Below are 26693 nucleotides of genomic sequence, written 5' to 3'. Positions count from 1 at the left end.
TCAACTGATGGACGAGATGTCCATGCAGATTTACAATCTTGCAGCAGTGGGGTCTTACCCCTTGTTTGGATTACCTCTTGGGCACCATGCATCCTCTTCCCCTGAAAAAACAAAAGAAGAAGGGAGATGAGACAGATCTGAGCTGTATAGACATGGATGTCTCCTCCAATGGTTTGTAACAGTGAGGAAGTTTGTAGCCCGGTGGTAAGAGGGCATCCCTCTTAACATGCAATTCGTTGACCAGGATGTCCAAATCGTGATCTGAGAATCTTGGTGTTGGTATGTCCTTGATCTCCTAGCTGGTGCTTCACCGATCCTGACCTAGGAGAAGTTGCACATGGGTCAATATGTGTGTCGTCCATGTCTGTGTTGCGTCATTAGTTTTGCAGGGTGGAATGCTAGTAAGGGGGTGCCATTCAGCTTTCTGACATATCAGTGATGCTTTTTCCATGCACAGACTTGGTGGCCTCAGCATTGTGGAATCAGCGGAAAAGTGGCAGGCATTACCGCTACGTGGGAATCTTGTAAAGGACCAGAGATCCTTAAGGGCATACATGCTTTGGCATGAGGTAGGGGTGGGTCTAAACACAGAGCTCTCAGTGAGTTGTCTCCATTGCTGAGTCTGCAGGTAGAGGTGAGTTGAAGGGCAGACGGTTTGAAGTCTGAATGAAAGGTGCTGCATCTGAGTTGGGCTGGGCTGCTGTGAGCACTTGCAGAGCTGTGTTGCACATTGTTGCGTGTTAATTTGTTGAAATGTAGGCACTTGCAGCTGAAAGCACTAAAATGCTGGTATAGCAGAGTGCTCAGAGTTCAGAATTCAGAGGCATCAGATGAGTACAGCTATGACCCCTGCAATGGTTTGAGAGGTCATTAACAGAGTGCTCATAATGGGCCAACTCTGCCAGCTACAATGTTTCAGCCATCAGTCAAATGAGCAATGATAATAAGTGCCAACATGTCAAATGCCAGCCTCCCCTTTCACTGTTCTCTATATCTGTAGAGAACCCATTATGGTGTCATAACAGCACCTCTTTTGGGCCCAGGATGGGATACACCTTCTTCCACGCTCAATCCATACACTCATTGGCAAAGGTGCAAGGGATGGAGATAAATGTCACCGACCCACGCCTGATTCTGAATCATGAAAACAGCATTTGCATAAGAACTTGGTAATGTGACATTGGGAAATGGCCAGACTTGCAATTCCCAAGTCTATTATGAAAATCCAGCCCATGAAGTTTGATCTCCATTTGAAATTAGAGAAAGAAAAGGAAGCCTGAGCATGTTATTGAGACTTGTTCAACACAATCTATCCCCTCAATGTGGTAACCCAATCATTAACAATGAGGCCAACCCCATCAACATGACAATTGGTATTCAGGGCCCTTTATCACTGTTCTCAATTTCAGTTAGCATCAGGACTAACCAAGCTGCTAACCTGATGTTGTGACACTTTTGTTCGATAGAGAGTAATTTTAATGTGCAATGACTTCATAAACATTGACAAGAATTTTGTGGTAATAAATGTGACAAAATCACCAGATTTGTTGGGATTACGCCTCTGAAACTGATAGCAACTTCTGGAGTTCACATTATTTGCCAAAAAATACAAAAATCCTGAAGTTGATCAGTGATTCGACACGCCTCCAAAGGGTGTACTGATGAGGTCTGTCCAGAATGCGGTCATTCAGAAATCATTGAATTAACAAGAACTTTCACTGTTATGCTTTTAGTCTTCCTGGGCAAAACCCGTGAAAATGTTGCACCTTGTTGAATGAGGTACAACTGGGTTTTTAGGGTGCACTGAAAGAATACTTTTGAAGGTCTAATATTTGTTGAATGTCTAATTTCTTCATTGTGATAAAACACTTTTTTGAAATATTAGTTTTTGAAAGCTTGACCATGAAATTTTAGCTTTTAACTTAATCCTGTGTGCTCGTCTCAATCATTTATTTCATTATTGGTAGAATTTGAATGAAATGTGAAGGTATTTGGTGGCTTTTACTTCCTGGTTTAATGTCCGTGAGAATGCTTAATGTGATTAGCTGCTTACCTTGCTTGATAGCATTACTGCTGTCGGATGCTCGAAGATTCCCTGACTTAGCATCAGATTCAAATGGACAATGGGGCTATCTGATAGATCGAGGAATAGAGGGCTATGGGGAAATGCCACAGAAAAGGAGTTGAAGCCATCATAGGTCAGCCATGGTCTTATTGAATGGCAGGGTAGGCTTGAAGGGCCTGGTGACCTACTCCTGCTTCTATTTCTTGTGTTCTTGTGTGAACTCTCTCCACCTCAATTCAACCATTCACAGAACAAAACAAATAAACAGGCCACGAACAAGTGGACTATGGTGGCATTTCAATCTGGTTTCAGAACTTTTCAATTAGCAGTTAACAATGTAATAAGATCATTTAAAAAAATTTGACTAGATATTTCTCATAAATAAACAGTAAAAATATTGGTAAATTTGTATTTGTCAGTGGGAATTTAGGACAAAATAAGTTTTCTTTGGAGTGTATTATGAAGTAGGTACAGTGGGATCTGCACTTCATTGCATCTGAAGCTCCATCTTGTGGCAGGACTATGCAGTTGCTGACATGATTCTGGCTGATAATGGAAAAAGTCTGATTGAAATATTGCAGAGATGCAAAACACAAAAAACAAATACAATAGTTTACATCTGGATTTACAAGTATGCAGCCAAAAACCTCTGCTTATGAAGTATAAAGTATCAGAGTCCTTCCAGAATAATTGAGGATATTGAGGATACAGCATTGCATTATTCGTTGTGGGCCTTGATTCTTTACACCAACTATGTAATTAAACTATAGAGCTTTCAATTAATTAAAATAATAAATAGAAATATAAAAAAAGTTACATTTTCATCTAAACTTTGTATTTTGCTAACAAAAATAACATTTTAGTGTCACAAAATTTTAGTGGGGAGGCAGTGGCATAGTGGTACTGTTGCTGGACTATTAATCCGGAGACACAGGGTATTGCTTTGGGGGACTGTGTTTGAATCCCACCATGGCAGATGGTGAAATTTGAAATCATTAAAAGGCAAATGAAGACCCTGAAATGTTTGTTGTAAAAACCCATCCTTTAGAGAAGGAAATTGATTTTCCTTACCTGGTCCGGCCGACATGTTACTCCAGATCCACAACAATGTGGTTGACTCTTAAAGACCCTCAGGAATGGGCAATAAGTGCTGCTCCAGCCAGCAATGCCCTGAGCCTATGAATGAATTTTTAAAAATATGTTAGTTGTGTTTGACCTTCTTGTTTAGCTTTAAAAATAGTAACTATACATAACAGTGTGAGCATAGAATAAGTTCATAAGACATAGGAACAGAAATAGGTCATTCAGCCCATTGAGTCTGCCCCGCCATATATTGAGATCATGGGTTTTCTGATGTATTCCTCATCGCCATTTTTCTGTTTATTCCCATAACCCTAGATTCCATTACTGATTAAAAATCTGTCTATCTCAGCCTTGAACATATTTAACAACCCAACATCCACAGCTCTCTGCGGTAAAGAATTCCACAGATTCACTATCCTCTGAGAAAAGAAATTCCTCCTCATCTCTGTCTTAAAATTGGTAACTTTTTATTCTGAGATTATGCCCTCTGTTCCTAGATTCTCCCACAAGGGGAAACAATCTTTCAACACCCACCCTGTCAAACCCCTGAGAGTCCTCTGTGTCTCAATAGGATTGTCTCTCATTCTTCTAAACTCCAATGAGTACAGATCCAACCTACTCAACCTCTCCTCAAAAAAATCTTCCAAACCCAGGATAAACCTACCGAACCTTTTCTGGACTGCCTCTAATTCCAGTATAATTTTCCTTAAATGAGGGGACTAAAACTGTTCTCAATATGCCAGATGTGATCTAACATAGTTTTAGAAAGACATTTTTACATTTCATTCACTTTGAAATCAAGACCAACATACCATTTGCCTTCCCAATTACCTGCTGAACTTGCATGCTAGCTTTTTATGATTTATACACGAGGACCGCCCCCCCCAATTCTTCTGTGATGCAGTTTCCTGCAGTCTTTCTCCATTTAAATAATATTAATCTCCTTTATATCTTCCAAAATGTATAACTTCACATTGTCCTACATTATATTCCATGTGCCAAACTTTTGCCCAGTCACCTAATCTGGCTATATCCCTATATCCTCACCACTTACCCACTCACCTATTTTTGTATCAACTGCCATCTTGGCAATACTGCATTCACTTCCCTCATCCAAGTCATTAATATATGTTGTAAATAATGGTGGCCCCACTACAGATCCCTATGGCACTCCAATAATTACAGGTTGCAACCTTGAAAATGTATCTCTTACTCTGTCTTCTATTAGTTTAACCAATCCTCTATCCATGTTAATATACTACCCCTAACACCATGGACTCTTATCTAATTAAGTAGCTTTTTGTGTGGTATCTTATTGAACATTTCTTGGAAATCCAAATGATTACATCTACTGGTTCCCCTTTATCTATCCTGTGCATTACCACTTAAAAGAATTCTAATAAATTTGTGAGGCATGATTTACCCTTTGTGAAGCCATGCTGACTCTGCTTGATTATATTATGTATTTCTAAATGCTCTGTTTTTACATCCTTTATAATGAACATTAACGCTTCCCCAGTGACAGAAGTTAAGCTAACTGGCTTATAGTAACTTGTTATTTGCTTCCCTCGTTTTTTGAATAAAGGTGTTACATTTGGCAGTCTTCCAATGCTCTGGGATTTTTACAGAATTTTATGATTCTTGAAAAGGTGGAGCATGAGTTCGCTGGGGTAGCTGGCTGCTGAGCTCTAGTGGTGTCATTGCACAGATGCTCCAATCTCCATCATCACCCCCCACCACCTGCTGCGCGGACATCAGGACCCTCATGCTGATCACCTCCTATGCCAGTCTAATCCATCAACCAGCCCCATGGACATCGCCACTACCTGATTGCTGCCCCCAGCTGATCACCCCCATCTGAAGAGTTCCCTCCTTCCCACCCCGATCGCCACGTCTTCTGCAGAAGCTTCCTCCCTTCCTTCCCATCCCGGCAGAATTCCCCTCCCTTCCCTCTCCCTGTCATAGCTCTATTCCACAGTGTCTGCTGCCCCTCTGTCCCCACTCCCTTGACACTGCCCTGGCACTGTTATGGTTTCTGGTGGGAAGTGCCAGGGTGCCCCATGGACACTGCCCAGCCCTGGCCTCAGGGGGTGCTTCAATGGCCTTTGATCTCTCCTGGCAAGGCCATTGCATCTAGTTTCCATTGGCTAAGCATGTTGTTAATATTTAAATTGACTTTGGGCCCTTTTTAAAGCCAATTATGCTGGCAAAACAGGGCTGGTAAGATTGGGGGAGGTGAGGAACTGGGTGCGTTTCTCATTTTTTGCCTCCTACCGATCTTACCACCTTGCCAAAAGTTGGGCAGGACAAGGTAGTAAGAATATGGCCTGTATGCCTTTTTCTTTCAGTTTAATACTATCCTTAACTTCCATGCTTAACCATGGTTGATTTATCCCCTTCCTAGAATCCTTCTTCCTCACTGAGATATTTCTTTGTTATGAATCATGAACTATTTTCAAAATGTATGCCACTGCTGATCAACTGTCTTTCTTGCTGAACTCCTTTCCCAGTCCACTCCAACTAACTCTGCCCTCATTCCCACATAATTATCTGTATTTAAGTGCAACACGGTTGTTTCTGACCCAAGTTTCTCACTCTCAAGCTAAATTCCGTTATGTTATGGTCACTGTTTTCAAGGGGATCTTTTATTCTGACATATTTTATTAAACCTGCTTCATTACACATAACCAAATCCAAAACAGCATGATTCCTGGTTGGATCCACAACATATCGCTCTCGGAAACTAACACAAATACACCTATGAACTCTTTCTCATGGCCACTTCTGCTAATTTAATTTTCCCAAGCTACATGAAGGTTAAAGTCACCCATGATTAAAGTACTGCTATTTTTACATGCCCTTATTTTCTTCTTATTTATTCTCCAACCTACATTATAGCTGCTGTTAAGTTCTCTACAGATTATTTCTACCTGTGTCTTCTTCCACTTGTTATTTCTTACCTCCACCCATATTGATTCTACATCTTCTGGTCCAAGATCATTTCTTGCTCTTGTACTTATTCCATTATGTTATAACAAAGCTACTCACTACCCTTTCCTTTCTGCTTGTTCTTATGAAAAGTCGCATACCCCTGAATATTTAATTCCCAGTTTTGATCTCCTTGTAATTACATCTCCTCTCCCACCTCACCCTTTCCCCCACCCCCCTTCTGTCTCTCCTCCCGGGGGATTCCAACTACCTCCTGTCAATGTCAGTAGAACCTAACAAAATTTCAGGTCTATTAGGGTCTATTAGGGCTATGATCTTTTCAATTTTGATGATGATCTATTCATTTGTATGTAGAAAATAAACCAAACCAAAATAGTGAAGAAGAATATAACAAAGATAAATAATCAAATATGCCTGTACTATAAACATAAAGATCATATTTTGCAATGGACTTTAGAGTTAGCTTTTCTGGTACAGGTTAAGAGGTGCAGTGAGTCTCATATTAACACCATTTATATTACAGCAAAAATGAAGTGGAAGATGCCTTTATATGTTGGAATTTCCCCTGCACGTAGGCATAACCATGCAGCATTTGTTCTTCATAGCCATGTAAGTACAGTAGCCAAACATCTTGAACACTCCGCTTTCAGTTTTTCCCATTTCTGCCTTCAAAGTGCTGCCTGACCTTTAATAATGCAATTAAAACCGGAGAACTATCTCCATTGGATGCCACATTCCAATCAGCTGGCTTGTAATAGTTAACATGGGCATTATCAGTTTTGCCCCAAAATCATACAACAGAAAACTTGCCTAAAAAGATGTATGACTTTGTTTTGTTTGTTAAGGATTAATCTCTTATGGGCAGACAAGGTTAGGACTATAAAAAAAGTATTGAAAGTTTAGAATAGGTTTTGGTACAACACAGTTTTACATAGAGAGTTGCTTCCTTAGGCAGAAGGGTTGGTAAACAGCGGACACAGATTTAAAATAATTGACAAAAGTTCCAGGGGGAAATGAAGAGAATGTCACATAATGAGGTGTTATGATCTGGAATTCATCACCTAAAAGGGTGGTGAAAGTAAGATCACAATAACTTTCAAAAGGGAATTGGATGTATACGTAAGAAGAATAAATTTGTAGGGTTACGGGGAAAGATTGAGGGAGTAGGCCTAATTGATAGCTCTTTCAGAGAGCCTGTTGCAGCATGATGCGTTTCCTATACTTCATGTTTCTATTTCACTTATCCCATCTTTATGAAGCATAACTGAATAGTGGGATGTGTTGCAACTTTAGGGCTTAAACCTACTAATGTCTTGTTTGGAAAGTCAGTACCGTATTATGTCTTCTTTTGGCTAGATAGTCAACGTTTCATCCAGGGCCTGAACTAGCATTACAGGTCAGAAATGAAATCTTGGCAATATCAATAATGAGTGGCCAATCTGCAATATCAAGTTTACAATTAGACAGTAAATAAAAATCTACCCTGTCAATTTTTAATTGAGATGAAAGATACATCCCCCAAGGCCAAGAGTGCAGGACACCACTAAGGTAAAAAAAAGAGAAAAAAAGGGAAAATCGGAAAGTCACAATGAGCAATTGCCTAGCTTATGTTTTTTAAAAATTTATTCATGACATGTTGGTATCTCTGATATGGTGAGCATTTTTTAGCCATCCCTAATTGTCATTGAGAAAATAGTGGTAAGTTGTGTTCTTAAAATGCTACAATGCATGTGGGCGGAAGTACACCAACAACATTAAGTTTATTTATTAGTGTGATGTCGAGAGAAATGCAAAAGTTTGAAATTTAATCAGAGACAGATTGGACAATGATTTGAATTCATCTCTGGACTTTGATTTAGCAAGGAATTCATGCCTTGTGTCTAAATTCAGAGAAGAAGATGTTGAAAGACACTTTGTATTCTCTAAGAACATTGCTACAAAACTAGCTTGGTCAAAAGAGAAGTGGACCATTCTTCTGAAAAATATGTTTGTAGGAAAAGCATTGACTGCTTATTTAAATCTTCTAGATGAAAAGTCTTATGATTATGAAACCCTAATAGCTACAGTATTTAATGTCTATGAACCTGCCCCAGAAGCATATCAATTCAAATTTTGGACTCTGAGAAAGAAACGGCATCAACCATTTGTAGAAATTGCTAGGAGTAAAGCAATGTTGTTTGACCCAGTGGTTTTGGTTGATTAAGTTAGAGAAGTCTTTTGAAAATGTGAGGGAAATAATAGTAATGGAGGAATTTAAAAACACCACCTAAAAGATATTATATTATAGATAGATGATAGATCACACCTGGAAGCCCATAAGATTTCTAACATAAGAGGAGCTATAATTCTGACAGATGGGTACATTTTGGGTGGAATCTTATGAGAATTTGGCAGAGTGTCAGTTCTGATGAGAAAACCGATGTGGAAATCTTGTACACTACTGGCTAGTTTTCTCTCCAACTCTTGTCACTTTGACTGCCAAAAAAAGTGGGCGTAGTTTGTGCTGCCACTCTGGTGAGGTGGGCACCCTTAGAGCTGGGAACCAAATAGGCCCCCCCCACCACCTCTCCCCCTGCCAATCATTGCCGGCACCCCTGATGACCACAATGACTGTTGTCCCCCTCCTCCCCACACCATATCCACATAGGAGTCCCTCCTATACTTGAAACTCTTTCTAGGGCCCACCCCTCGCACTGCCCACAGCACAGGTTGGCATTGCCAGATTTAGCACAGTCAACTTGATAGTGCCAACCAGTGCCAGGGCTCTACCTGGCCATGTTCCTCTACCCTGGGGGCTACAGTAACCTTTGTACTTCTGGTGGGATCCCGATGACCAGTTCACATCTGGGTGAACCTGTTGTAAACCTCACTGTATGAAAATCTAGCGAGAGGGGAAAAAGATCTGGTGAGGGGGTCTTTAAATGGATTAAGATTTGTTGAAATGAATGCAAATTAAATTCTTGCCCATTTTGGGCATGAACCTGATTACATTGCTGGTGAGGAGCAGCAGAAATTAGAGATCGCGATCTTGCTGGCGAGGTTCTTCATTTTGGGTTTTGTCCTGAGCCCCCACCAGCAATCTTGCAGAAGGAGAGTGTAGGCTGAAGAAACTGCCCTATGCCTAGGAAGCTATGGGGCAGTAGATCTCCATTTGTAAACTCATTGGGAAACTATAGGAATAAAAAATTTTGGAATGGAAAAGATTCTGGCTTGAGGGACAAAGTAAAAGCTGAAATGATCAATAAAAATGATACTATAGAGGATAAAAGTTATGTAGAGGAACCATTATATTTTTATTGCGCAAGATGGGACACATTAAAGTGAATTATTGGAAGCTAAATATTAAGTCAGTAGTAGTAATAGGAATACCTAAGGAGTCTTTGGAAAATACTTTAACATAAACAAAGCAGATGACAAAATAGTAGCAATGGTACAATTGCAAAGTGTTCACTCAAAAACAATGAGAATGGTGGACATAGTTCAGCATAGTCAAGGTGATTCTTCCATGGATATTGATGAAGTTAGTCAGTTTACTATATGTTATGGAGGTTTTGTCTCTAATGTTTTATCTCTATTTCCTTACTCTTTCAACAAAGCGAGTAACCAGATTAATATTTTGAGAGATGGCAGTTCAGTCATTGATGGTGGCTGAAGATCTGATTTGTCAAAAATATTGATGGGGTGTATTCATGGAATTTATGAATGTACTCCCTTGTAAAAAGTTAATTTACAAAGTGACTTAGTAAATGGAGTTAGTACTATGGAAACTGATTCTGGTTTAACTATTGAAGGAATGAATTTCATGCTGGATATTGAGTTGGCAGAAAAAAGTAAATTACTGCAGATGCTGGAATCTGAAACCAAAAGAGAAAATGTTGGAAAATCTCAGCCAGTCTGGCAGCATCTGTCAAAGCTAGGGCTTTGTCAAAGTGTCATCTGGACTTGAAACGTCAGCTCTTTTCTCTCCTTACAGATACTGCCAGACCTGCTGAGATTTTTCAGCATTTTCTCTTTTGGTTATTGAGTTGACAGGTTTGCTGGCTTTAACATCCCCGAGAGCCGATTGAGGTGAGAGAAACAGATTTTTGCAGAGGAACATCCTGGATTGTCCCAGATTGCATGGTAACTAAAAATTTGGCTTACAAGGTTAGACATGATAAGGTGGATTTAATTGGAAGGGAGGATAATTCATGTGTTTGGTGTACAGGAATTTGAATGAGGTTCAAGGCCCTGAAAATAGTGAGGCTAAATTATTTAGCCAAACTTCCTTGATTTTGGATATATTTCTTTAAAAAAAACTACAGGTCTTGACTGAGATCTTAACAAGCTTCTGAATAATATATGATTTTATCAATTTCAGAAGAAGTGAAATTGATATGGTTGTCCATGCTTTTGTGGTTAATTGCTATTTGTGTGCTGCCTTAGACTTTTCATTCAACAACTACACTGCTTTCAGAAATCTCCTTAATTTACTCTTGTTTTATTTTAAAGTAGCTTCCAGGCTCTTTCTCTTACAAGTCTGGATGAAATCTGGACAGTTAACTATCCATCTCACTGTGGAAAGTTCTATTTCCAAATGCTTATGCTTTACAGGGTTAGCAGAGTCTGCTGTGTATATAGGGTGAGAAATTGAGTTGTCTGTGTCCTTCTTTGGGCATTATGCGTTCCTGTAGGGCTTCAGAAAGGCATGGCACTTAGAGGCTGTGGGCGTGAATTGTGCCTGCTGTCATATTAGTGAGGGTGCTGTGTAGGCATTATAAATGTGAAATTCTGATTGACTCCAACAGTGCCATTATGGAGCTCAGTGCTCTATGTAACATCCCAATTAATACCGTACAATAGAACTTATATTCAGCAGCAGGAAGAAACCCACAGCAGTTCTATTTAAAGATAACATCAGCTACTTACAAGCTAGTTGCTGCTTGATTTTTTCAGGCTCCATCTCTACAAGCATTTGGTGCTTTTTGTAGTTGTTTCAAATTTCAAGAGACAGGTGCTAAATTACTAAAAAGGCTTCTGCACAAGTCAGTTGCTCCCAGGTGAATGCACTTGTAAGTAATCCCCTTGAGATAAAGCATGACATAGAGAATGAACTCAGACCATGCAGAGCTGTACAGGATAGAACGATAGAAAAGTTACAGACAGAAGGAGGTCATCCAGCCCATCTTGTTCATGTTAGTTTGAGGACACCTAAACGGTTTCTGATCCCACCTTCCTGTACCAGGCCCATAGACTTGTAGCTTACAGTACTTGAGGTGCAGACCCAGGTATTTTTTAAAAAGAGTTTAGGGTCTCTGCTTCCACCATCAACTAGGACAGTGAATTCCATACAATTACTACCTTCTGTGTAAAAAACTTAAAAACGAGACCAAGCGTAGACTGGGTGATCGCTTTGCTGAGCACCTTAGTCTATGCGCAATTAGAACCCTGATCTTCTGGTTGCTTGCCATTTTAACACATGATCCTGCTCCCATACGCACATGTCTGCCCTTGGTTTGCTGCAATGTTCCAGTGAAGCTCAATGCAAACTGGAGGAACAGAATCTCATCTTCCAGCTTGGCACTTTACAGCCTTCCAGTCTCAACATCGAATTCAACAACTTCAGATGATTTGCTCTACCCCCCACCTTCGCCCCCTTTGTTTTCTTTCTATTTTATTTAATTTTTACTGTTCTCTACGTTTCAATTCTTTATTGTCTTTCTTCATTTTTCTCCCCTCCTCTTTCCCCCTACTTTATACCTTACATTTTTGTCCCCCCGCCTTCCCTTTACATTCTACCTGTGTCCCATCTTTTCCCCTGCTCCCCTCCCCCAACACTTTCATCTGTCACAGTTTACAGCTTCTTTGCCGTTTGGCTATTCTACCCTTTATTCTCTCTCTGGACAGCTATTAGCAGTCTTTTTCCCTGGTGTCTATGGCTATGACTCATCTTTCATTCCCTCACTCTCCAGTATAAATATTTCTCACTTTCTATGCCTTTTAGCTTTGACAAATGGTGATCTGGACTCAAAACGTCGGCGCTTTTCACTTCTTACAGATGCTGCCAGGCCTGCTAAGATTTTCCAGCATTTTCTCTTCTGGTTGTACATTCTTCCATGTGCCTGTGCCAGCCATCCTGTTGCTATGCTGTACTACTTCCATGGCTATGGCATGAGTGACTAGTGGAAACCCGCAATAGAAACAACAGCGGATGATCTTAGGGGACAAATTTGAGCAGCTGTGGGACGAGAAGGCCCTGCCATGAACAGTAGCATCTTGGCATGAGTGGCAGCAATCTGATTGGATGACAGGCAGCAGCAAGGACATTGCATGACAGAATGGCGGGGTAAGAGAACAAATGCTATCTTCTAGGAATGACACTGGGCAACACAATGGAACAGTGGTTAGCACTACTGCTTCACAGCATCAGGGACCCAGGTTCAATTCCAGCCTCGGGTGTGGAGTTTGCACATTCTCCCTGTGTCTGCGTGGGTTTCTTCCTGGTGCTCCGGTTTCTTCCCATACCCCAAAGAATTGCAGGTTATGTTGATTGGCCATGCTAAAAGACCCTTAATGTCAGGGGAATTAGCAGGTAAATACGTAGGGTTATGGAGACGGGGCCTGAGTGGAGTTGTTGTTGATGCAGGCTTGATTGACCAAATGGCCTCCTTCTGCACTGTAGAGATTCTAGGAGAGCACAGCAGTTCTTGCTCCAAGGAGCCACTGCCATTCCCTACAACCGGCATTCAACGGTTCTAATAACCTGATAGAGGATAACTTCGTGACCTTGTTTGATGCCCTAAAAGCCCTTTTCAAACTATCATCCGCAGCCAAGCTGGTAGTGGTCTGAGTCTGCATGGCAGCAAGCTGACCTTGCACATCAGCATGCTTTTCATTGTAGCACTCAGATATTGCATGGCTACTGCGACCTCAGCATGAGATTCTGCATCATGGGTCCAGAAGTGTACAAAGTTGGCTATCACTTGTACCCTGAAAGGATTGTTCTGTGTAAAACCTAGTGCCAAGTTGGTGCCTGACTCCTCCATGTTTATTGACATTAAACTCTGACTTTTTGACAGGCTTCCCAATGCACTAAGCACTTAATTGTGCATACCCAACAGATTTCTTCTGCCAGTTGCCCTTCGAAATACTCACCTGAATCCCCTGTAATAAAATTCTTGGGCAAACAAGTCCTCCTTGCCCCCTGCTCTGGGTGCAGGCCACATGTGCTCACTGTGTCATCATGCTTAGTTCCTGCTTTTATGCTATCTTTTAAATTCCATATTCCAGTTTGAGATCTGGTAGCTGTGAATGTCATATCGAGTGATGGCATATCTTCATTATCATTGTGCTCTTGCTGTTCATCCATTGCCTGGCCAGGATACAGTTCTTGGATATATCGGGAAAGAAGAGAGGCAGAAGTGTGATGCAGTGAGGGGAAATATTTTGGCCCTGGAGGGAGTGCAGAGGAGGTTTACTAGGCTGATACCGGAGTTGAGGGGATTGAGCTATGAGGAGAGGCTGAATAAACTAGGCTTGTACTCGTTAGAGTTTAGAAGAATGAGGGGAGATCTCATTGAGACGTATAAGATGATGAATGGGATGGATAGGATAGAGGTGGAGAGACTCTTCCCGCTCAAAAAAGACAGTAGGACTAGGGGGCACAGCCTCAAGATAAAGGGGAGGCGGTTTAGAACGGAGTTGAGGAGGAACTTCTTCACTCAAAGGGTGGTGAATCTCTGGAATTCTCTGCCCGTTGAAGTGGTGGAGGCTGCCTCGCTAAATATTTTTAAGAAGCGGATTGATGGGTTCTTGATAAGAGAGGGGATTAAGGGTTATGGGGAGAGGGCGGGAAAGTGGAACTGAGCCACAACAGATCAGCCATGATCTTATTGAATGGCGGGGCAGGCTCGAAGGGCTAGATGGCCTACTCCTGCTCCTATTTCTTATGTTCTTATGTTCTTATGAAAGTAAGAGGTGCCTGGTTACACCATCCACGGTTGTTAAATCAGAGGAGAACTGGGATGAGGATTAGGCTGTAATAGCTGACAGTGTGCATAGGTAACGAGATGTGAATGCAAGCCTTGTGGAAGGACAAAGTATGTGAGAATGTCATGGAGTATAGGAATGAGTCCTTACTAATAGGGATTGTTCATGATGAGTGATGACGATGTCATTTCTGAGGTTAATTGTTGGTAGGATATGACCACTTGTTTAAGTACATTGAACTTTTTGCAGTACATTGAACTTTTTGAGGACATTGAACCACTTGTTTGAGTACATCCATGTCCTCAGGCATGATAATTGGAATTGCCTCCATGGCTATCAATTCCCATGCCTTCTGAACATATGGAACATAGGACCTAGGAACAAAGGGGGATGGGGGTGCATTCAGCCCCTCAACACTGTTCCACAATTCAATTAGATTATTGCTGATCTGCACCCTAACTCCATATCTCCCCCTTAGTTCCATATCTTTTAATGCTGTTTCTTAACAAAATTTTAACAATCTCAGATTTAAATTACAGGACATATCTCTTTTCTATCTCCTTCACCAAAGCTTTTGATTCAGAGTTCAAAAACCTTGGAATCCACTCTTTCCCATGTTGTAACATTCTTCAGTGTTTCACCAATAAGGTCCCTTCCTACATGACTGCGAACACCTGCCCAGCCATGGTGCCCTTCCCTTTAAAGAGTACTGGCTAGCTTTAAGCAGTGCAAGCTAGCTTTAAATGGTGCTAGCAACTCATGGTATTGGCTCCCGACTGATGTGTTTGACCAGTTAACAGTACACTTAGCACTCTAGATGCTGAAATCATTCATAATAAGAACATAAGAACATGGCAAATGGGATGCTGGCCTTCTTAGTGAGGGGGATTGAATATAAAAGTAGGGAGGTCTTGCTGCAACTGTACAGGGCACTGGTGAGGCCGCAGCTGGAGTACTGTGTGCAGTTTTGGTCGCCGCACTTGCGCAAGGATATTTTGGCCTTGGAGGGAGTGCAGAGGAGGTTCACTAGGCTGATACTGGAGTTGAGGGGGTTGAGCTATGAGGAGAGGCTGAATAGACTGGGCTTGTACTTGTTAGAGTTTAGAAGGATGAGGGGAGATCTCATTGAGACATATAAGATGATGAAAGGGATGGATAGGATAGAGGTGAAGAGGTTCTTCCTGCTCAGAAAGGACAGCAGGACTAGAGGGCACGGCCTCAAGATAAGGGGGGGGCAGTTTAGAACAGAGTTGAGGAGGAACTTCTTCACTCAAAGGGTGGTGAATCTCTGGAATTCTCTGCCCATTGAAGTGGTGGAGGCTACCTCGCTAAATATATTTAAGACGCGGGTAGATAGGTTTTTGGTAGGCAAGGGGATTAAGGGTTATGGGGAGAAAGCGGGAAAGTGGAACTGAGCCACTTCAGATCAGCCATGATCTTGTTGAATGGCGGGGCAGGCTCGAAGGGCTAGATGGCCTACTCCTGCTCCTATTTCTTATGTTCTTATGTTCTTATGGCATAAGCATCATCTTACATTTTATTTGTAAGAAATTTCTGTCTAGCATGTGACAGGGACTGTGCGATAAGATTGGGAGCAAATTGCTTGGTAGTAACAATTTACTGCTTAATTTATCTTCTATTCAAAATTCTAAAAATGTTTTGGTCAATGAATAAAACAAAAGTCAAACAATATCTGAAAAGAAAGAGGTTTTGTGTTCAGCCTCAGCATTTTCTGCTTTTATTTAGGATTAAATGTATTGCCTTTGAATGCCATCATTATGTTAAATATAGAAATGAATGAGAAAAAATGCTCTTTCTTTCAGCTTTACATTTTCGGTGGAGTCAATGAGGAGCAGGAATTTAATGACATAAAGGCAATGAAGTTAATAAATCCATCTGACAGGCAACCAAGTAAGTTTCATGGTTCCAGTAAGTGCTCATAAAAATGTTATGGGACAGAATTACAAAATTATGCTCCCAGCACAGAGCTTTGCTCACGAGTAATTCAAGGGTGAGACCTGCATTCAAATTCCTCATATGCACAATTGGTGGGCATAGTTCCCTGTGGGGGTTAATTTTCTAAACTTACATTTTATATGCCATGATAAATAAAATAAATCAAATCACATGCTAAGTGGAAAGGCACATTAATTTAATTAGTGGTACAATTCTCCTTGCTCCCAGCTCAGAGACTTGCTCAAAAGGATCAAAGATCATAGTAATGGGATGGAGGCCAGTCTGTCTGTTTTATGGGGTTCCTGATTGAAGCCTGGAAAATTGGAAGCGCTGTAAATCAGGCATTTGCTGATTTGAGCCCCTGAGGGGCGAGATTTCACAACAAGAGGAAGGTCACAGTTTTGGGGCTAGGTTCTTGCAAACCTAATCCTGTTACTATGGAGAGAGGGTACATGATCCATTATTGGGAACTCAGAAATTCCTCTCTGGATTTCTCTGTCACTTCATTTAAAAACTAATAAGCTGGGTTTCGGTATGTATCAGAAAATCAGTAAAAAAAAAACTCGTCCATTGGTTGAGTGGATACCCACATTTTGGACACTCTGTCATACAATTCCCCAATGTTAGACATCTTTGTTTTTTGAGGAATCATCTAGCCTCCAAATAGATATGTAACAATTGGTGCCACATGGTTTGGTCAGCAAGGGCTAAGGATTGACCAAGTTTCTATGTTTATGGTTGCTATCTAACAAATCTTTCTGGAATTGCTTCTCTATGGATGCATGGTGAGAACAGAATTGGGTTCAACTGTGATGGCCATCATAGTCAAATAACATGGTGCTCACGTATGAGCAATGGCCATTTGGTAACAAAACAGGGATGTACTGTACCTCTATTGCAGTCAGTGATATCAAGAGAGGAGAAATATATGTAATGCATCTCTGGAAAAGTGCAATATTTTGATCTCCTTTTTTGTAAAGTGAGAGAATTGTGTTTGAAGCAGTTCAGAGAAGGTTCATGTGACTCATTCCTGGGGTGAAGAGTTCATCTTGTGTGAGAGGTTGAATGGATTGGGCCAATATATATCGGAGTTTAGAAGAAGGAGAGGTGATCTTATTGAAGCATACAAAATTCTGAGGAGACTTGATAGTGTGGAAACTGGGAGGATGATTCCTCTTGTGAGGGAGATTAGATCCAGAGGATACAGTTTAAATTTAATGGGTGTCTTTAAGATAGAGATGAAAAGAATTTTTTTCTCTGAGGGTCATTAGTCTATGGAATTCTCTTTTCCAGCAAACTGTGGAGATTGGGTCTTATTTATTCAAGTCTGAGTTGGATAGATTTCTGATAGGCAGAGACAAAAGGAATCAAGGTTTATGGGGTGCAGATAAGAAAGTTGAATTGAAATCACAATCAGATCAGCCATGATTTTCTCAAATATCCTACACCTGCTCCTATAATTATGTTCCCATAATTATATGAAGAGAAAATATTTTAAGGACGATATGGAAATGGTAGGTGGTTGAGACTATCTGAGGAGTTCTCACAGAGACCTGGCAAGGACACACTGGGCCATCTGGCATCCTTCTGTCGTATAATTATTCTATGAAATCTTCCAAATATTTGCTGGAAGCAGAGAACTTTACTCACTGTACAATTCTTTATTCTTCAGTATAATCCTGTGTCTTGTAAGCTGGCAGCATTATTACTGTGTTCTAGTGGTATAGTAAATCACATGTTGAGCCTGCAGGAAAATTATCAATAAGTATGCAACAGACTTTAACGTTGAAGTTCCAAAATGAACATTCAGACAGGGAAAATAATGTTTGGAGTGTCGCCAAGTGGAATGTATTTGACACTTGGAACACTGTGTAAATAAATTACAATAAATAAAACAGAAAATGCTGGAAAGATTCAGCAGGTCTGGCAGCATCTGTGAAGAGAGAAACGGAGTTAATTGCGGAATTCTACTGCCTCATCCGTCATGGATTCGGAGTGGGTGATGGGCAGGCAATGGAAATGTGCGTTGACCTTGGCGAGAATTTCTTGTCTCGTTTGAGTGAGGCTATAAAATCCTACCCACTGTTTCGTGTTAGTGTGTTGCTTCTCTAAGGTAATTTATGCACTTATGTTGTTTCCCCTATACAATGAATTAAATCTCATAATACACTTACAATCATTCTTGCTTTAATCCACCCCAGCCTATTTTACTTTTATAAAGAATTAATTTGTAAAAAAAATTACAATATTGCTTCTTTTTCACTTCAGTAATGAAAGAGATTTTCTCAGAATTTGGAATCAATGAAGTCAGTAATAGGTTAGTGTTTTTCATTACATTTATATTAATCGCTTGTTGATCTCTCAATTTAAGAATAAAAATTTATAAATGTCTATTGAATTCACCTTCTACTTTAATCACCACTGTAGGCCAATTATCTCATTATAAGTAATTGTAACGCACTCAACCTTTCATTGTAAAAGCTATTAATTTTAAGTTCTGAAATTCCTTTTCTGAAAAGAGTGATTAAATAGACATTGCCCCTTTTGATGATTGCCTGTCAATTAGGCCAATTTTAGAAACGAGTTCTCTATCTAGACAATTTGCTTTGGGGTATATTCAGTTTGAAGTAATTCTGAAATGACAGAATCTTGAGAGGAAACCATTGCAGAAGTTTGGAGATAGGCTCATTACAGGGGGCTTGATTCTAATCAGTGCATGCAGGTGTATCCGCTTACTGAAAGCTACAAGAAGAATGATCTGGGACCTGCTGCATGAGACGTAGACCAGCTGGAGTTGTTTAACAAATGCATAAACTGCTTGCTGTGCTGCTTTTAATTTGATGTAGCAGTTTTATTGACATATGCACTGATTAGAATCGGTCCGTGGAACAAATAAACTTTCTCTGGATTGAAGAGAACTGGGTGGAAATTTAACATTATTTAAAATAATGTAGTTTAAGCCTGCCTTGTATCTCAGTCATTTGAATTTTGGGAGCCTGTGGCAAGGTCAGTCATGGGAGCTATCTATCCAAAATCTTGTATCCCAACCAGAATCTGGGTGTCTTCAGTAGAAGAGAGCTAGAAATCATGTTGTTGCAAACTAGTGACCATTTATTGACAATTTACACAAACAGCTCTATTTGAATATTCTTTATTCAAGCTTCAGTTATTTGTGGCCTGATATCAGTGATGTCAAATGATAATGTACTTAGCAATTAGCATCACTGTTATTAACCCTTTATACCTCTTATTTTGCCCATAAACTACTTGCATTCCTATCCTACTTCTACATCCTTTCAAGAAAACTACCTTCAGATCCTCTAAGTCAAAGCGGCAAAGTGTGGTAGAGGCTTGACCAGGTTATCTAATACATCCTTGATTCTTTCAGAGGAAAAGTGGAAACACAGGCACACTGCAAAGGGGAATGTTAAACAGCCCACTGAAATGGTGGGGGGAAATTTCCCTTTCATTTGGACAATCAATCCAGGCCTCAAAAGGTTGCTTGCTGGTAGACACCAATGCTGATCTGTTGTATCTGAGGACATTCTGGTCACTGTTGACTAAGTAAGAGCAAAGATCACCCAAAGAACTTAAATCTCAGCCAGGTCAATCATGGCCATTAATACGAACAGATTCCCCTGGAATGGAATGCTGGTAGTTCCTGCACCTTATAGTAACAGTCAAAAGCGACAGTCTGATTTGCACAATAGTGAGTTGGTTTCCGATTTACCTGGTTTAAGAATATATGGGAGACTTGGGAGCTGAGTACAAAACCTTCTACCTATCAGGAGCTTCAAAGGAGTCAGAGTGTTATTTAAAGGTGTGGATCAGTAATTAAGCAAAGCCACGTATATGTCATTGGTTTTCTTTAACAGGGCCTTGACCATATGGAGCTCTCCATTGGCTGATGTGTATCTAGGTGCGCTGGTAACATGTGCAAAATCATATGATTCAATGAAATGTTTGAAGCAGTTATTAGCGAATTGCAGGTCATTGTCCAAAATCACCACCTCTGAAATGGTATGTGTGGCGAAAATATGTACAGCTATAGCTACTATCAAGGAAGGGCAATTGTTGGTTGATCTAAAACTGTTGGGAATAACAGTCAATAACAATGTGAGAAATTTTATCCTTGATGATGAACAAATCCATTCTCCAATGGCTGAGATAGTTCATCAAGGGTTTCTTGCAGTCTTGTCTATGGATAGCACATGTTGAACAGTTAGAGACCACAGGTAAAATTTTACCACATCATCATGCAAATTGCGGTGAACTGGAAAGATAGCGAGTGAAACTAAAATTCTGATTCATGCCTGGTGCCAGATGATTTGCAATCTTCCTGCTCCCTTTCAAGTGGCATGAATTGCATCACACCCAAAAAGTGAGTGCACCTTATTAGTTAGCATGAGATTGACTGAATTTCAGCATCAGTAGCGAGCTTGGCATGCAATCATTCCCCCTCCTGGAGGCTTCTCACCTCTCTGGTGTGATGTCATACCAGCTTAAGTTAGTACAGGCCTTCAAATGTGTGGCTTAGGTGTAGCAGTAGCAAAGGAGAGCTAGGAGGTGTGTACCACTGAACATCAACTCTCAGGATGCAGAGGGGGGGTCAGCTGCTGCCATGGTGCGGGGTGGGATATAGGGGGAGGAGGTCTGCATGGGTGCTGGGGATTGGGAAGAATCGGCATGTCCAGGGGCCCACAGGTAGGAGGTTTGCACTGGCTTGGGGCTCATGTTGCACACATTCCCCCTGGCCACTGAATGATTCCTGAGGGGTTGCATATGCGGTTGAGTCCCAACCCACTAATGTTGCACTGGTTACCCTGTCATCTGTGCACTGGATAGACTCAGTAGTTTATTGCAGACATTCCATCCCCGGCCCCACTAACAGTAACAAGCACCAGGTCTGGCAGCAGCCGCCCCAATCAAGGGAGCTTCGCAGTTTTTAACATGGCTCCTCACACTGCATGAACTCTGCAGTGCTCCCTACAATGCTCACTTGTCATATGAAAGTCATTAGGGTGTTTCTCCATTGTCGGCCTGAACTGCATGCCATTTGTGGCAGACAGAACACCAGATGGACAGGTGGGTGTATGCGGGCCTATACTTCAAGCGTTCCTAATGGTGACCCCTGCACAGCCACCCTTATTCCCTATATGGGCACAGGGGTATGGGGCCCAGTCTGCAATACGCTGCCACCAATAGCCTGTCTTGTTGGGTGTCTGTACCTTGGGGGCTGGCAATCTAGAGGGGCAGGCTCACAATGCACACCAGAGACCACGCAACTGCACTGGGAGTGCAGAATGCATCATGCTGCATCAGGTAAGGGATGATACAGCCATGTGCGAGGCCATTGGTGACTATGAGGGGGCATGGGCACTGTCCATGGCTACGGTGACGATGATATGGTAATGTTCGACAGCCCTTTGAGGTGGCATATGGTGTCAGGTTGGCAGCATCCAGACTCATGGGGACACGGGTTACTGGGAGAGTGGGAAACCTTATGAACTGTCTTTCTCTCTCTCCTTACCTACCCACCCACCGGACCCCCTCCCCCCAGAGCAAAACTGGATATTGGATTTCAGTCAGCAGAGTTGGCAATCACACATATTGCTGCTGTGATGATTGATGAACAAGGCCAATCCAGGCTTGAGGCTGCAGCAGGAGGTCAGGGGGCCACTGATTGGCCAGGGCCTGGCCGCCCATTGGCTCAAACTGGGGGGGCAGAGAACGGTGGAGATGGAAACCCTGCCTCATCAGGACTCGCATTGTTCTTCGATGTGCTGCTGGATGCTGTATACTGCCACAAACTGCATCTCAGCAGGGAGACAATGGACCTGGCATCTCATGAGGCAAGAGAACACCTGCTCCCAATGGCCATGAAGTTAATGGTGGCCCTCCAGTTTTATGCATCCGAGTCCTTCCAGGGCTTGAGCTTAGGCTTCTGTGGCATCTCCCATTGAGGTCACAGATGCCCTGTACGCCTGGGAAGACAACAACATCCACTTTGACGCGGGCCACACTCATCAGGATGACCGGCTGCAGACTACACCGCCATCACTGGGATGCCCATGTGCAGGGGGCTATAAATGGAATGCGTGTCACCCTGTGGGGCCACATGGAACCAGAGAATGCCCATTATAATTAGAAAGTGGTTCCACTCCTTGAAAGTGCAGATACTCTGTGACCACCTACTGTACGTCATGCACATGTGTTCATGCCTCTAGGGGAGTGTGTACAACAGGTACATCTTGCAGACCTTGGACATCCCCAGGTCTTTGAGGTTCACCTCAGGCTCCTAGGATGCTCGTAGGGGTAGTGTCCTAGGCCCAACCACCTTCAGCTATTTCATCAATGACCTTCCTTCCGTCATAAGGTCAGAAGTGGGAATGTTTACCAATTATTGTGCTATTTGCGACTCTTCAGATGCTGAAGATGTTCAAATGCAATGAAATCTGGACAATATCCAGGCTCAGGCTGATAAGTGGCTAGTAACATTTGTGCCACACAAATGCCAGGCAATGATCATCACCAATCAGAGACAATCTAACCACCACCCCTTGGCATTCAGTGGTGTTACCACCACTGAATCGTCCACTGTCAACATCTTTGGAGTTACCATTGACCAGAAACTCAACTGTACTTGCCACATAACACAGTGGCTAAAAGAATGTCAGAGGCTAGGAATACTGTGACGAGTAACTCACCTCCTGACTTTGCAAAGCCTATCCATCATCTACAAAACACAAATCAGGAATGTGCTGGAATACTTCCACTTGGCTAGATGGGTGCAGCTCCAAAAATACTCAAGAAGCTTAACACCATCCAGAACAAAGCAGTCCATTGATTGACACCATATCCACTCCCTCCACCACCGATGGTCAGCAGCAGGGTGTACTATCTACATGATGCCCTGCAGAAATTCACCAAAGATCCTTAGACAGCATCTTCCAAACCCATGACCACTTTCATTTAGAAGGTCAAGTGCAGCAGATACTTGGGAACATGACCACCTCCGAGCCACCACCACCTCCAAACAAATTGGAGATGTGCAATAAATGCTGAGCTAGCCAACGATATCCACATCCCATTTTTTTTTAAAGAAAGTGAACGAAAGGGGTTTCCAGAGGTTCTGGGATCGGGGAAGTTTACAGTTTTTAAATATCATCCATGTTTGGTTGCAAACAGCAACACATTTTGCTTTGGCTGTGATTTTTGCAAATTAAAAATTGGCCACATTGTATCTGGAATTAATTTTCAGAATCTGCATTTCATTCATACTGGAAAAGCAGATCTTAAGATTGTGTTTCAGCTAGTGGAAATTACTCCCACCTCCAAAATGGGCAGTGGGAACAGAGAGTCAGGAGAATAGAGAAAAGATCTAACCTGAAAAAAAAGGTTCGTTTGTAATGAAATATTGTGTTAGAAAAAGTCTGATAATAAAAATAAAATTAATTAATCTCATAATTTACCTTAATATTATAGTAAAAGGTTTCAATAACTATTATCGTACTATCAATGTTTATTTCAATGCCAGTTGAATGAGCTGATTAATAGATAAAGCTGATTAGGCCAGAGTCAGAGTTTCCTGAATCCACCAGCAATCTCCAAGTTTAATGCATCAAGAGTCAGAAGGAAAAAACATCACTGGGATTATTATGCAAGCAATTTATATGTTTACCAGAATGACAAATTCTCACTAGTTGTTGCTAAATTGTGTTCAATCATGCAATTTCCCTTGGGGTTGGAAAAGCAGGGTTGTTGATAATTACATCATGTAATTTCCATTAGTGAGGAGGGAGATGCTTAACATGCAGCACTTCTTCACTTTTCCTCTTTATTTTGCTCTTTGTTCTTAATGTTTTCTCTTATTTTTCTTTGCCTTTCTCCCCTTTTGTTCACTTTCTTTAGGACTCACCATTTGATGATCTCAGCAAAATTAGTCTTAGAAACTTGATTCTCATCAATGGTACTGTATGTGGGAATTTTAAAGTCAATTTAAAATAAATATTTGAAACTTAAGTCTACTAGCCAAATAATATTTCCCTTCCACCATTATGTTAAAGCAATTATAGGATTACAATGTTCTCTTTTATAAGATGAATAGAAAATAGGAGAAATTATCTGGATAAATTGGGTTGGATGCTTATATTTTTTACAGTAATATATTGCTTAAGACTTATAGATGCCTATTGTCCAGATACCTCATACTTATAAAATTAAGTGCACACCGTACATTATAAGGTGATCCTCCAAACCAGCCTGTAATAGCGATCATCATTTAAACGATCTAATGCCTTTTTCATTATCTTATGATTTGATGTGCAGAAATACAGATCCTCATGTGTACCAACTATTTAGACTTTTGGGGTGAAATTCTCTAAAATCCTACACCACTAGTGGATCTTCAGATACAGCAAGCACTTATTAAAAAATTAGCTATATATAAGGCCCTGAGTGGCATATTAGGACACCATTTAAAACCAGCAGGTGCTCCCACCATCGCACAGCCATAGTGACAGTGTTAATGGGGTTGAAGACCTACCCACCCCATTTTGAGGTCATTATTAGCTCCTTGATGCCAATAAGGCCCAGTTAAAATTGCTCCATGTTGTTCTTCCTGTGAAGCTACAACTCCAGTTATTTCCTTCTGTCTCACTTTACAGAATTTTGCTATATATATGTATGTGTGCTAAAACATTATCTTCACATGGACATCTACTTATAACTTCTTTGATCTGCATTTGAGTAATTAGCAAAGATCCTCCCACTATATTTTGTCCCATCTCTTGTGATTTCACTCTTTTTGTGAACTGGATGTGCAGTGCTCATCCCATCATTCTGTGGTAAAGCGTGTTGTTGCTCTGATGAGCCGTATCAGTGCTTTGAATGACATAATTGTTTATTGGACTGGTTCGTACTTGTATCCAAGTAATATGAATAATTTAAAGATGACTTTGAAATTCTCTTTCTGAAAAAATGGTGGAAGCAGAGTTTTTGGATATTTTAAGGCAGGGGGTAAATACTTTCTTGGTGTGCAAGGAGGTGATAGGTTACTGGGGGAGGCAGATTTGAGATTATCAGATCAGCCATGATGTTGTTGAATTGCAGAGCAAAATTAAGGGACTGAATGGCCTATTTCTGTTCCTTGTTCATATGTGCTGGGAGTGACCATCAAAACTCAAGATGAGCTACAGTTTAGAGCCATGTAACCACATTCATTTTAACTTCAAATTCCATCAATTGCTTTGGCCCTTGGGAGCTTTTGTCTTTCACTAATTGAACTATATCTAAAACAAAAGTTCTGAAAATTGACAATAATAGATACCTTCTGCCCAGATTTGGCCCTCCAAAAAACTTACTGATCCTGATATTTGAACATTATGGCCAGGATTCTGACAAAAACAATCTAAGTCCCCAATCTGTGGCAAAATGGGAGTATATCCCATTAGTTTTTTAGCGTGGTTTTCAGGATGAATCTTCCGCACTCTGAGCACTGCAGATTGCTCTGGCAAAATTCACACTGAAAATCAATGGGTGGGCCCTAATCCCACCCAACAGACTGTCAGCATTGCGCTGAGCCGGCCATTGCACATGCACCAATCTGTCAGCTTGGAGATTTGTGCATACACACTGGCCCCGCATTGCTGACTAGCCCCACATCCCCTATCCCTGGCCTCTCAAATGTGGCCCCCAGTCAGCCCCAAACCTGTTTTCTCTCCACCACCGCCCCCAACCAATTGTATGGCTAGCCCCAATCTCCTGTTCCCCAATCTCCATTTCCCCTCCCCTTTGCCTACAATCCCAGTGCAGCAAGGGAGTGGGAGCCTCTCAACATCCCCCCATTGGCCCCACCCCTTGGCACTGTCTGATGGGCAATGCCAAAATGTTCAGTGGGCAGTGCCAATTTGCCTCCTGGAAAGTGGTATTTCCCCCTTCCCCCCAACCTTCTGGGATGGCCTCAATGGCCTCCGATCCCTTCAGTGGGGTTGGCCACCTGATTGCCATTCGTGAGGACGGTAGTAAACCCCTCTGTAGTGAACCACTCTCACACAGGGGTTGCGGGAAGAGGGTGGGGGATGCTAGTGGGCCCGGAGACTTCAGTCCCAGACCGCTAATGACATGGAAGTGTCAATTTCCATATGCTAATAAGCTCTGCATCCATTTCTGGCATGGATTTGATGATGCTGAGATATTCATGGAGGCCATGACACCCAGCAGGAAGCCCGTGAAATGGCCCTGGCCCACTGCAGTACTCGAGCAGTGCAGCCCACTGGGAGTATAGCCCCCTATACATGATTACATACCTATTGAAATATGATGTAACGTGTATTTCAGGTGTTATTAATTCACTGTGGGTATTGAATCGATGTTCACATTTTCAATTTCACGTTTTAACAACCAAAAAAAAATGTACTTAAGGAGTTACATTGTATTGTGTTGTAATAGCCACTTTTAATTGAGATTGTTGGGTGTAAGTGTATTGTTAATCTGATTTGCCAAATTCAAAAGTCAGTTTTTTTGCCCAAATCTACTCGCTGTAACTGGAAAAGAGTGTCTAATTTTAATGGGATTTTGGGGAAGAAATTTGTCCGACTCGCATTGCAGATTTACGTCAATTCTCCACGGTTAGACAGTATTACAAGGCATCTTCAATGGTTTCAATGATTGT

The 26693-nt window shown here is 41.5% G+C and overlaps 1 protein-coding gene across 1 annotated transcript in view; it reads left to right on the top strand.

Moving 5' to 3' along the window:
• Window positions 1-26693, top strand: part of LOC145343536 (uncharacterized) — a 96688-nt gene that overhangs the window by 49429 nt on the left and 20566 nt on the right. The window contains exons 10-12 of the mRNA XM_080189786.1: window positions 6621-6706; window positions 15889-15976; window positions 18290-18338. Of these exons, the coding sequence (XP_080045912.1) occupies window positions 6621-6706; window positions 15889-15976; window positions 18290-18338 (223 nt within the window). The remainder of the gene's footprint in view (window positions 1-6620; window positions 6707-15888; window positions 15977-18289; window positions 18339-26693) is intronic.

The sequence above is a fragment of the Carcharhinus amblyrhynchos genome, chromosome 5 (genome assembly GCF_965287045.1).
Source record: "Carcharhinus amblyrhynchos chromosome 5, sCarAmb.v2.hapA, whole genome shotgun sequence".
In the NCBI taxonomy this organism is placed as follows: domain Eukaryota; kingdom Metazoa; phylum Chordata; class Chondrichthyes; order Carcharhiniformes; family Carcharhinidae; genus Carcharhinus; species Carcharhinus amblyrhynchos.
Note: the sequence above shows the minus strand (reverse complement) of the source record. Positions and strands in the feature narration are given on the sequence as shown.